The sequence below is a fragment of the Oncorhynchus clarkii genome, chromosome 6, assembly GCF_045791955.1.
Source record: "Oncorhynchus clarkii lewisi isolate Uvic-CL-2024 chromosome 6, UVic_Ocla_1.0, whole genome shotgun sequence".
Lineage (NCBI taxonomy): Eukaryota > Metazoa > Chordata > Actinopteri > Salmoniformes > Salmonidae > Oncorhynchus > Oncorhynchus clarkii.
In genome coordinates this window covers 2,336,989-2,349,869 of record NC_092152.1, presented here as the reverse complement: position 1 = coordinate 2,349,869, position 12,881 = coordinate 2,336,989, and the positions used below count along the sequence as shown (strand labels likewise).

General features: G+C 46.3%; 1 protein-coding gene across 1 annotated transcript in view; it reads right to left on the bottom strand.

The window, feature by feature from the left end:
• The window catches only part of LOC139411862 (atrial natriuretic peptide receptor 3-like), a 45,896-nt gene that overhangs the window by 23,439 nt on the left and 9,576 nt on the right, over positions 1-12,881 (bottom strand). Inside the window, exons 2-3 of the mRNA XM_071158608.1 lie at positions 3,780-3,902; positions 3,117-3,292 (exon numbers count right to left, since the gene is read on the bottom strand). Coding sequence (XP_071014709.1) covers positions 3,117-3,292; positions 3,780-3,902 — 299 coding nt within the window. The remainder of the gene's footprint in view (positions 1-3,116; positions 3,293-3,779; positions 3,903-12,881) is intronic.

Here is a 12,881-nt window from a genome sequence, read left to right as displayed (position 1 = left end):
ACTCCAATACCTTGACTTTGTGGTCCTTAAGCCATTTTGCCACAACTTTGGAAGTATGCTTGGGGTCATTGTTAATTTGGAAGACCCATTTGCGACCAAGCTTTAGACTGATGTCTTGAGATGTTCCTTCAATATATACACGTAATTTTCCAGCCTCATGATGCCATCTATTTTGTGAAGTGCACCAGTCCCTCCTGCAGCAAAGCACCCCCACAACATGACGCTGCCACCCCCGTGCTTCACGGTTGGGATGGTGTTCTTCGGCTTGCAAGCCTCCCCCTTTTTCCTCCAAACATAACAATGGCCGTTAAGGTCAAACAGTTCTATTTTTCAGACCAGAGGACATTTCTCAAAAAAGTACGATCTTTGTCCCCATGTGCAGTTGCAAACCGTAGTCTGGCTTTTCATGGCAGTTGTGGAGCAGTGGCTTCTTCCTTGCTGAGCGGCCTTTCAGGTTATGACGACATTGGACTCGTTTTACTGTGGATGTAGATACATTTGTACCAGTTTCCTCCAGCATCTTCACAAGGTCCTTTGCTGTTGTTCTGGGATTGATTTGCACTTTTCACACCAAAGTATGTTCATTTCTAGGAGACAGAACCCGTCTCCTTCCTGAGCGGTATGATGGCTGCGTGGTCCCATGGTGCTTATACTTGCATACTATTGTTTGTACAGATGAACGTGGTACCTTCAGGCATTTGGAAATTGCTCCCAAAGATGAACCAGACTTGTGGAGGTTTACCATTTATTTTCTGAGGTCTTGGCTGATTTCTTTTGATTTTCCCATGATGTCAAGCAAAGAGGCACTGAGTCTGAAGGTAGACCTTGAAATGCATCCACAGGGACACCTCCAATTGACTCAAATGATGTCAATTAGCCGATCAGAAGCTTCTAAAGCCATGACATAATTTTCTGGAATTTTCCAAGCTTTTTAAAGGCACAGTCAACTTAGTGTATGCAAACTTCTGACCCACTGGAATCGTGATACAGTAAATTATAAGTAAAATAATCTGTCTGTAAACAATTGTTGGAAAAATTGCTTGTGTCATGCACAAAGTAGATGATCTAACCGACTTGCCAAAACTATATTTTGTTAACAAGAAATTTGTGGAGTGGTTGAAAAACGAGTTTTAATGACTGCAACCTAAGTGTATCTAAACTTCCGACTTCAACTGCATGTTAAAGAAGGTGGGGCTTAAGCTGCATCCCTGTCTCAACCCACGGCCATGTGAAAAGAAATCTTTCTCTCCCTCTCTCCCTCTTTCCCTCCTCCTGCCGAGCCCTAGCTGAACGGCTTGTTGACAATGAAGTCTCTTGTGATGGTTGTGGCTGGCGTGTCTAATTTACATATATCTGACGAGCAGCCTAGGAATTAGCGGTGCTGAGTTCCCCCATGAATAACGCCTCCTTTCTCCCTCCCAGACATCCCCCTGATCCTCTCTGCCATAGTGAAAGAACTTCACATTACCTCAGCTTGGGGCACCAGCTAACTAGCTAACAACTGGTCCAACCAGGCCAGAGAGTTTGGTGTGTTATGTTTATATTTCAGTATAGGGAATCCTAAAATATATGGGGAGTAGGGGGTGGTACTGGTAAAATATGACCCTATCCTCTCCCCCGTATCGTCCCCCCTCATCCTCTCTGGGATGAAGAACCATTTTGGAATCCTTTTTCTAAGAGCGTATGGCCCAGTCCGTTTCTAGGCCCAGTCCGTTTCTAGGCCCAGTCCGTTTCTAGGCCCAGTCCGTTATGTTGTTTACCTTGACTCAACTACAGACTAACTGGAGAGGTTTCCCAGCCGCTGGGTCTAGCATAGCACAGACATGTAGTACACACACGCACAGTTGTGTTGTGGCAAGGTAGGGTTGGCATACAGAAGATAGCCCTAGTCCATATTATGGCAAGAACAGCTCAATTAAGCAAAGAAAAACTACAGTCCATCATTACTTTAAGACAATTTCAAGGACTTTGAAAGTTCCTTCAAGTGCAGTCGCAAAAAAAACAAGAGCTATGATGAAACTGTCTCTCATGAGGACCGCTACAGGAAAGGAAGACCCAGAGTTACCTCTGCTCTAGAGGATAAGTTCAGAGTAACCAGCCTCAGAAATTTCAGTCCAAATAAATGCTTCAGAGTTCAAGAAACTGACACATCTCAACATCAACTGTTCAGAGGAGACTGTGTGAATCAGGCCTTCATGGTTGAATTGCTGCAAAGAAACCACTACTAAAGGACACCAATAAGAAGAAGACTCTTGCTTGGGCCAAGAAACACGAGCAATGGACATTTAGACTGGTGGAAATCTGTCCTTTGGTCTGATGAGTCCAAATTTGAGATGTTTGATTCCAACCGTCGTGTCTTTGTGAGACGCTGTGTAGGTGAACGGATGATCTCCGAATTTGTATTTCCCACCATAAAGCATGGAGAAAGAAGTGTGATGGTGTGGGGGTGCTTTGCTGGTGACACTGTCTGATTTATTTAGAATTCAAGGCACACTTAACCAGCATGGCTACCACAGCATTCCGCAGCGATACGCCATCCCATCTGGTTTGTGCTTAGTGGGACTATCATTTGTTTTTCCACAGGACAATGACCCAACACACCTCCAGGCTGTATAAGGGTTATTTTACCAAGAAGGAGAGTGATGAAATGCTGCATCAGATGACCTGGCCTCCACAATCACCCGACCGAAAACCCAGTTGAGATGGTTTTGGATGAGTCAGACCGCCGAGTGAAGGAAAAGCAGCCAACAATTGCTCAGCATATGTGGGAACTCCTTCAAGACTGTTGGAAAAGCATTCCAGGGGAAGCTGGTTGAGAGAATGCCAAGAGTGTGCAAAGCTGTCATCAAGGCAAAGGGTGGCTACTTTGAAGAATCCAAAATCTAAAATATATTTTGATTTGTTTAACACTTTTTTGGTTACTACATAATTCCATATGTGTTATATCATAGTTTTGAGGTCTTCACTATTATTCTACAATGTAGAAAATAGTAAAAACAAAGAAAAACCCTTGAATGAGTAGGTGTATCCAAACTTTTGACTGGTACTGTATAAACATGATCACAGTCTTCACAGTTAACAGTTGGTTTAGAGTTTAGGATGCCAGAAGTACGTACATTGTCACAGTCGTCACAGTCCGGTAGTCCAGCCTTCTGAATTGATCTCTTGACCTCCAGGGAGAAGTTGTCAAACTCTGGTTTGACCGTCCGGAGCAGCGTGACCGTGTTGAGGGCAGAGTACGCCTGTCGCGCCTCACTGTCGTACCTATCCCCTCGCTTCCACGAGCCGTTGCCTAGGAAACCAAACAGGGAGAGATGAAAAAGAGGTGACATTTTTGACATGTTGAAAAGTTTCTGTCTATAACTATGTAGTGCAGCCCTCGGCATGGAGATGTGCATAGTGGGAAGGTCTTTACAAGCATTACAACATGGCCAAGCATTACAACATGGTTGTATATATGTAGGGCTGGGAACAACAGAGTATATATGTAGGGCTGGGAACAACAGAGTATATATGTAGGGCTGGGAACAACAGAGTATATATGTAGGGCTGGGAACAACAGAGTATATATGTAGGGAACAACAGAGTATATATAAAGGGAACAACAGAGTATATATGTAGGGCTGGGAACAACAGAGTATATATGTTGGGAACAACAGAGTATATATGTAGGGCTGGGAACAACAGAGTATATATGTTGGGAACAACAGAGTATATATGTTGGGAACAACAGAGTATATATTTAGGGCTGGGAACGTTGTGCTGATGTGTATTTTTACCGTAGGACGAGGAGTTGAAGAGTTCGATGTTGAAGAAGATGTAGCTGCCGTTGGTGAGCCTCCTTCTGTGAACCGCTAGCATGATGTCTCGGACAACGTCTGCTCCCGCACACATGATAACAACTGCAAGGAAACGACATGGAGGAAACAGTGTTACAACTCAACCCAGCAACAACAACAAGACGAGAAGACATGGAGGAAACAGTGTTACAACTCAACCCAGCAACAACAAGACGAGAAGACATGGAGGAAACAGTGTTGCAACTCAACCCAGCAACAACAACAAGACATGGAGGAAACAGTGTTAAAACTCAACCCAGCAACAACAAGATGAGAAGACATGGAGGAAACAGTGTTACAACTCAACCCAGCAACAACAAGACGAGAAGACATGGAGGAAACAGTGTTACAACTCAACCCAGCAACAACAACAAGACAAGAAGACATGGAGGAAACAGTGTTACAACTCAACCCAGCAACAACAACAAGACGAGAAGACATGGAGGAAACAGTGTTACAACTCAACCCAGCTTCAACAAGACGAGAAGTACATACAAGATATAGTGTAGGAGACTGTTTCAGAAAACAATGTTCACAGTACAATTGACAAATTCCTTTTCTTGAAGCTGTAATGGAAAGGATGCCTGTATTCTCGCTACAGGTTTAATACACCACCCCATCCTCATTTGTCTGGTCTTAAAAGACAAAGCATCTTTGAATGATCCTGGTGCGATTTAAATTCAAACCCTCCTGCCCTACATGTCTGGTCTGATGCAGTCTTAGGTTACATCCCAAATGGCAATATACTCCCATAGGGCTCTGATCAAAAGAAGTGCACTATGGGGATGAGGTAGGTAGATAGATGGGCTGTTTACAGGTGCAGTGATCTGTGAGCTGCTCTGACAGCTGGTGCTTAAAGCTAGTGAGGGAGATGTGAATCTCCAGCTTCAGAGATTTTTGCAATTCGTTCCAGTCATGGGCAGCAGAGAACTGGAAGGAAAGACGACCAAAGGAGGAATTGGCTTTGGGGGTGACCAGTGAGATATACCTGCTGGAGCGCGTGCTACGAGTGGGTGCTGCTATGGTGACCAGTGAGCTGAGATAAGGTGGGGCTTTACCTAGCAGAGACTTGTAGATAACCTGTAGCCAGTGGGTTTGGCGACAAGTATGAAGCGAGGGCCAACCAACGAGAGCGTACAGGTCGCAATGGTGGGTAGTGTATGGGGCTTTGGTGACAAAACGGATGGCACTGTGATAGACTGCATCCAGTTTGTTGAGTATAGTGTTGGAGGCTATTTTATAGATGACATCACCGAAGTCGAGGATCGGTAGGATGGGAAGTTTTACGAGGGTATGTTTGGCAGCATGAGTGAAGGATGCTTTGTTGCGATATAGGAAGCCGATTCTAGATTTAATTTTGGATTGGAGATGCTTAATGTGAGTCTGGAAGGAGAGTTTACAGTCTAACCAGACACCCAGGTATTTGTATTTGTCCACGTATTCATTTAGTTCATGCATTTAGTTTTACTTGTGCTTAAGAGCAGTTGGAGGCCACGGAAGGAGAGTTGTATGGCATTGAAGCTCGTCTGGAGGTTAGTTAACACAGTGTCCAAGAAGGGGCCAGAAGTATACAGAATGGTGTCGTCTGCTTCGAGGTGGATCAGAGAATCACCAGCAGCAAGAGCAACATCATTGATATATAGAGAGAAAAGAGTTGGCCCGAGAATTGAACCCTGTGGCACACCCATAGAGACTGTCAGAGGTCCAGACAACAGGCCCTCCAATTTGACACACTGAACTCTATCAGAGAAGTAGTTGGTAAACTAGGAGAGGCAGTCATTTGAGAAACCAAGGCTGTCGAGTCTGCCAATAAGAATGTTGTGATTGACAGAGTCGAAAGCCTTGGCCAGGTCGATGAATGAGGCTGCACAGCAATGTCACACATCGATGGCGGTTATGATGTCGTTTAGAACCTTGAGCGTGGATGAGGTGCACCCATGACCAGCTCTGAAACCAGATTGCATAGCGGAGAAGGTATGGTGGGATTCGAAATGGTCAGTAATCTGTTTGTTAACTTGGCTTTCGAAGACCTTAGAAAGACAGGGTAGGATAGATATAGGTCTGTAGCAGTTTGGGTCTAGAGTGTCACCCCCTTTGAAGAGGGGGATGACCGCGGCAGCTTTCCAATCTTTGGGAATCTCAGACGATACAAAAGAGAGGTTGAACAGGCTAGTAATAGGGGTTTCAACAATTTTGGCAGATAATTTTAGAAAGAGAGGGTCCAGATTGTCTAGCCCGGCTGATTTGTAGGGGTCCAGATTTTGCAGCTCTTTCAGAACATCGGCTATCTGGATTTGGGTAAAGGAGAAATGGTGGGGGCTTTGGCGGGTTGCTGTGGAGGGTGCCGGGCAGTTGAACGGGGTAGGGGTAGCGATGTGGAAAGCATGGCCAGCCGTAGAGAAATGCTTATTAAAATTCTCAATTATAGCGGATTTATCGGTGGTGACAATGTTTCCTAGCCTCAGAGCAGTGGGCAGCTGGGAGGAGGTGCTCTTATTCTCCATGGACTTTAGAACTTTTTTGAGTTAGTACTACAGGATGCAAATTTCTGTTTGAAAAAGCTTGCCTTAGCTTTTCTAACTGCCTGTGTATATTTGTTCCTAACTTCCCTGAAAAGTTGCATATCACGGGGGCTATTCGATGCTAATGCAGAACGCCACAGGATGTTTTTGTGCTGGTCAAGGGTAGACAGGCCTGGCGTAAACCAAGGACTATACCTATTCCTAGTTCTACATTTTTTGAGATGGGCATGCTTATTTAAGATGGTGAGGAAGGCACTTTTAAAGAATAGCCAGGCATCATCTACCGACAGGATGAGGTCAATGTCATTCCAGGATACCCTGGCCAGGTCGATTAGAAAGGCCTGCTCGCAGAAGTGTTTCAGGGAGCGTTTGACATTGATGAGGGGTGGTCGTTTGGTCGCAGACCCATTACGGATACAAGCAATGAGGCAGTGATCGCTGAGATCTGGATTGAAAACAGCAGAGGTGTATTTGGAGGGTGAATTAGTTAGGATGACATCTATGAGGGTGCCCGTGTTTACTGATTTGGGGTTGTACCTGGTAGGTTCATTGATAATTTGTGTGAGATTGAGGGCATCAAGCTTAGTTTGTAGGATGGCCGGGGTGTTAAGCATGTCCCAGTTTAGGTCACCTAGTAGCACGAGCTCAGAAGTTAGATGGGGGGAAATCAGTTCACATATAGTATCGAGGGCACAGCTTGGGGCAGAGGGAGGTCTATAGCAAGCGGCAACAGTGAGAGACTTGTTTGCTCAAATTGTTTGGGTAGAGTTCTGTATTACTTTCGATCTTTGCAGTAAATTACAACACCACCCCCTTTGGCAGTTCTATCTTGGCGGAAAACGTTATATTTAGCAATGGAGATTTCAGGGTTTTTGGTGGTTTTCCTAAGCCAGGATTCAGACATGGCTAAGACAAATGTCCAGGTAGAGTTCATGATGCCTTTGACCCCATTACATCAAACGTTACACCACCATATTTCTCAGTAGGTATGGGGCTCTTTTCTGCTTATGCCTCCTCATTTCAACAGGTGGAACTAACTTATTTCCATGTATGTGCCATGTGTCACGGGAGGCTGGTGACGGGAGGACGGCTCATTATAATAGCTGGAATGGAGAGACTGGAATGGTATCGAAACGATGTGTTTGATACCCGTTCCATTTATTCCATTCCAGCTATTATAATGAGCCCGTATTCCTCAATTAATTAATTAATTAATTAATTAAATTAATTAATTAATTAATTAATGTGCCTGTTCTGTGTGTGTATGTTTTGTTTTATTAATTTAACCTTTTATTTAACTAAGCAAGTCAGTTAAGAACAAATTCTTATTAAGAATGACAGCCTAACAAAATGTTAAATTAAAAATAAAAATAAACTGGAATTAAAAATAATAATAAATTAAATAAGAAAATAGGACAAAACACACATCACGACAAGAGAGACAACACAACACTACATAAAGAGAGACCTAGACAACAACATATCAAGGCAGCAACACATGCCAACACAGCATGGTAGGAACACAACATAACATCAACATGGTAGCAACAAAACATGGTAGCAGCACAAAACAGGGTACAAACATTATTGGGCACAGACAACAACAAATAAAATCAATCAGAAGCTGAGCAAGCGGGACAATGAGGTGATGAAGAGAAACCGATGTCACAGCTAGAGGCATGAGCCTCCCGCACAGTTGCAATAGTATTATGTGCTGATCATGTAAATGTAACTACATAGTCGACCTACCTACTTCTAGGTGACGATCACGAGGAAAAAGAAGTCAAGTCTTCCCTGGAGACATACCAAGTACCGCAGGCTAAGTAGCCCCACAGTAGCTTCAACCAATTCAAATCAAATCAAATTTATTTATATAGCCCTTCGTACATCAGCTGATATCTCAAAGTGCTGTACATAAACCCAGCCTAAAACCCCAAACAGCAAGCAATGCAGGTGTAGAAGCACGGTGGCTAGGAAAAACTCCCTAGAAAGGCCAAAACCTAGGAAGAAACCTAGAGAGGAACCAGGCTATGTGGGGTGGCCAGTCCTCTTCTGGCTGTGCCGGGTGGAGATTATAACAAAACATGGTCAAGATGTTCAAATGTTCATAAATGACCAGCATGGTCGAATAATAATAAGGCAGAATAGTTGAAACTGGAGCAGCAGCACAGTCAGGTGGACTGGGGACAGCAAGGAGTCAACATGTCAGGTATTCCTGGGGCATGGTCCTATGGCTCAGGTCCTCCGAGAGAGAGAAAGAAAGAGAGAATTAGAGAGAGCATATGTGGGATGGCCAGTCCTCTTCTGGCTGTGCCGGGTGGAGATTATAACAGAACATGGCCAAGATGTTCAAATGTTCATAAATGACCAGCATGGTCGAATAATAATAAGGCAGAACAGTTGAAACTGGAGCAGCAGCACAGTCAGGTGGACTGGGGACAGCAAGGAGTCATCATGTCAGGTATTCCTGGGGCATGGTCCTATGGCTCAGGTCCTCCGAGAGAGAGAAAGAGAGAATTAGAGAGAGCATATGTGGGATGGCCAGTCCTCTTCTGGCTGTGCCGGGTGGAGATTATAACAGAACATGGCCAAGATGTTCAAATGTTCATAAATGACCAGCATGGTCGAATAATAATAAGGCAGAACAGTTGAAACTGGAGCAGCAGCACAGCCAGGTGGACTGGGGACAGCAAGGAGTCATCATGTCAGGTATTGTCCCTACAAGTACTAAGATTCCATTAATGGCAACACTACACATCACAGCCAGGGGATAACTGTCCTTAGGCTGGTCCCAGATCTGTTAATGGCAACACTACACATCACAGCCAGGGGATAACTGTTCTTAGGCTGGTCCCAGATCTGTTAATGGCAACACTACACTTCACAGCAAGGGGATACCTGTCCTTAGGCTGGTCCCAGATCTGTTAATGGCAACACTACACATCACAGCCAGGGGATAACTGTCCTTAGGCTGGTCCCAGATCTGTCAATGGCAACACTACACATCACAGCCAGGGGATACCTGGATACAACATAGTTCACAGGGTAACAACGTGTCAAGTTAAATATCTATGGGTGAGGTGGTCATCTCCACTGTAAAAACAGCTGATTCCGAGGTGAATTGAAAATGGCTGATTCCGAAGTGAATTGAAAACGGCTGATTCCGAAGTGAATTGAAAACGGCTGATTCCGAAGTGAATTGAAAACGGCTGATTCCGAAGTGAATTGAAAACAGCTGATTCCGAAGTGAATGGAAAACAGCTGATTCCGAAAGTGAATTGAAACGGCTGATTCTGAAATTCAATTTGTGATACTGTACCTAGTTGAAATATACGCCAGGTTAGGCAACAGCTCATTGCAGCGTACAGTAGAGAAGGTAGTCCCAGCTCCAACAAACAGAAAACCTGTGCACTAGTTACAGTACATAAGTAAGATACAGTAGGGGACAGTCAGAGAGGGGCTCGGCAGCCCTAGTCCTGACCCAAACATCAACAGAAAACCTGTCTGGTTACTATGGAGCGAGGTTAAAAATACAACCCAACAAAACAGGCACACAAACAAACAACGAGGAGAGGCCAAGGGGGCATTTGGAAAAGGTTTGGAAATAACTCGGGGAGTGTCCCAGCATTGACCAGCCGTGGTTAACAGGGTTGAGCATCAAATGGCATCCAATCCCCTATATAGTGCACTACTTTGACCAGGGCCCATAGGGCTCTATATAAAAGGATAGGGGTCAAAGTAGTGCACTAAATAAGGAATCGGGGGGCCATTTGGAACACAACCAGAGTCTGCTGAAACATTCCCCTGTCACTGTAGCGCCCGGCTGGTCAGGGGGGGTCCAGAGAGGGGACACACTTCACCTCAGTCCTGCTGACAGCATTACTGGGACAGAGACAACAATACCAGCTCTGTGTCTCCCTGCGTCTGTCTGTCTCCCTGCGTCTGTCTGTCTCCATGTGTCTCCCTGCGACTGTCTGTCTCCATCTGTCTGTCTCCATGTGTCTCCCTGCGTCTGTCTGTCTATGTGTCTCCCTGCGACTGTGCGTCGGTGTCTTCCTGTGTCTGCCTGTTTGCCTCCCTGCCTATGTCTGTCTGTCTCCCTGTCTGTCTGCCTGTATGTCTATCTCCCTGTCTGTCTGCATCTCCCTGTCTATCTGTCTGTCTGCATCTCCCTGTCTATCTGTCTGTCTGTCTGTGCCTGCCTGCCTGCCTAGGGAGCACTGAGCTCAGGAATGCAGAGAAGGGGCGCTACACACGGGCTCTACTTATCGTGGCTCACAGGACGTTTTATGTGTCTCCTTGGCTCATTATAAACATGGTGTTGTGTGAGTGCATTATGCAAATAGGGGAACGACGTTGTGCAAATCTGTAACGCTGCCTGACTGCCTGACTGCCTGACTGCCTGCCTGACTGCCTGTCTGCCTGACTGCCTGACTGCCTGACTGTTACTACTGAGATGCTGAGAATGCTGCTGTGGGCAGAGGCAGAAAGAAGAGGAGAGAACAAGTATAGGAGGAGAGAAGGAGTGGAGGAGAGAGTGGAGTGAGGAGGAGGAGAGAAGGAGTGGATGAGAGAGTGGAGTGAGGAGGAGGAGAGAAGGAGTGGATGAGAGAGTGGAGTGAGAAGAGAGTGGAGTGAGGAGGAGAAAAGGAGTGGAGGAGAGAGTGGAGTGAGGAAGAGAAGTGGAGGAGTGGAGGAGAGAGTGGATGGAGGAGGAGGAGAGAAGGAGTGGATGAGAGAGTGGAGTGAGGAGGAGGAGTGGAGGAGTGGAGGAGAGAGTGGAGTGAGGAGGAGGAGTGGAGGAGAGAGTGGAGTGAGGAGGAGGAGAGAAGGAGTGGATGAGAGAGTGGAGTGAGGAGGAGGAGAGAAGGAGTGGATGAGAGAGTGGAGTGGAGGAGAGAAGGAGTGGGGAGGAGGAGAGAAGGAGTGGATGAAAGAGTGGAGTGGAGGAGAGAGTGGAGTGAGGAGGAGGAGAGAAGGAGTGGAGGAGAGAGTGGAGTGGAGGAGAGAATGAGTGGATGAAAGAGTAGAGTGGAGGAGAGAGTGGAGTGAGGAGGAGGAGAGAAGGAGTGGAGGAGCGAGGAGGAGGAGAGAAGGAGTGGATGAGAGAGTGGAGTGGAGGAGAGAAGGAGTGGAGGAGCGAGTGGAGTGAGGAGGAGGCGAGAAGGAGTGGATGAGAGAGTGGAGTGAGGAGAGAAGGAGTGGAGGAGAGAGTGGAGTGAGGAGGAGGAGTGCAGGAGAGAGTGGAGTGAGGAGGAGGAGTGCAGGAGAGAGTGGAGTGAGGAGGAGGAGAGAAGGAGTGGATGAGAGAGTGGAGGAGGGAAGGAGTGGAGGAGAGAAGGAGTGGATGAGAGAGTGGTGTGAGGAGGAGGAGAGAAGAAGTGGATGAGAGAGTGGAGTGGAGAGAAAGAGTGGAGGAGAGAAGGAGTGGAGGAGAGAAGGAGTGGATGAGAGAGTGGTGTGAGGAGGAGGAGAGAAGGAGTGGAGGAAAGAGTGGAGGAGAGAGTGGAGTGAGGAGGAGGAGTGGAGGAGAGAGTGGAGTGAGGAGGAGAGAAGGAGTGGAGGAGAGAGTGGAGTGAGGAGGAGGAGTGGAGGAGAGAGTGGAGTGAGGAGGAGGAGTGGAGGAGTGGATGAGAGAAGGAGTGGAGGAGAGAGTGGAGTAGAGGAGTTCAGTGATTTAGCTTATTATGTTGATGCCCATACATTTTCCAGGTAGAATAAACCTCTTTAGAATGGCATGGCGGTCAAAGCTTTGTATTTATTTTCAGTAGTACTAATTACCCCACCGAAGACATGTTTAAAAAAGCATACTTGGTCAAAAGAGACTTTAACTGGACAAATAAAACTCATAGAATAAACAGCAAAGCTTTACATCTTCCAGAGACCGAGAGTGGTTTTACACCTTCCAGAGACCGAGGGTGATTTTAACTTTTCAGAAACTGAGGGTGGTTTAACACCTTCCTAAGACTGAGGGTGGTTTTACATCTTCCTAAGACTGAGACTGGGGTGGTTTTAACGTTCCAGAGACCGAGGGTAGTTTTAATATTCCAGACACTGAGGGTGGTTTTAACGTTCCAGAGACTGAGGGTGGTTTTAATGTTCCAGAGACTGAGGGTGGTTTTAATTATTATATAAGGAATACACTGCATTTCAAACAGTCAGCAATAATCTAATGAATTCAGGGCTTGTGCTATTATAGTGAGGCTGAATATAAGCCTTCCACAACCATCGGGGCGGCAGGGTGGCCTAGTGGTTAGAGTGGAGGGGCGGCAGGGTAGCCTAGTGGTTAGAGTGGAGGGGCGGCAGGGTAGCCTAGTGGTTAGAGTGGAGGGGCGGCAGGGTAGCCTAGTGGTTAGAGTGGAGGGGCGGCAGGGTAGCCTAGTGGTTAGAGTGGAGGGGCGGCAGGGTAGCCTAGTGGTTAGAGTGGAGGGGCGGCAGGGTAGCCTAGTGGTTAGAGTGGAGGGGCGGCAGGGTAGCCTAGTGGTTAGAGTGGAGGGGCGGCAGGGTAGCCTATTGGTTA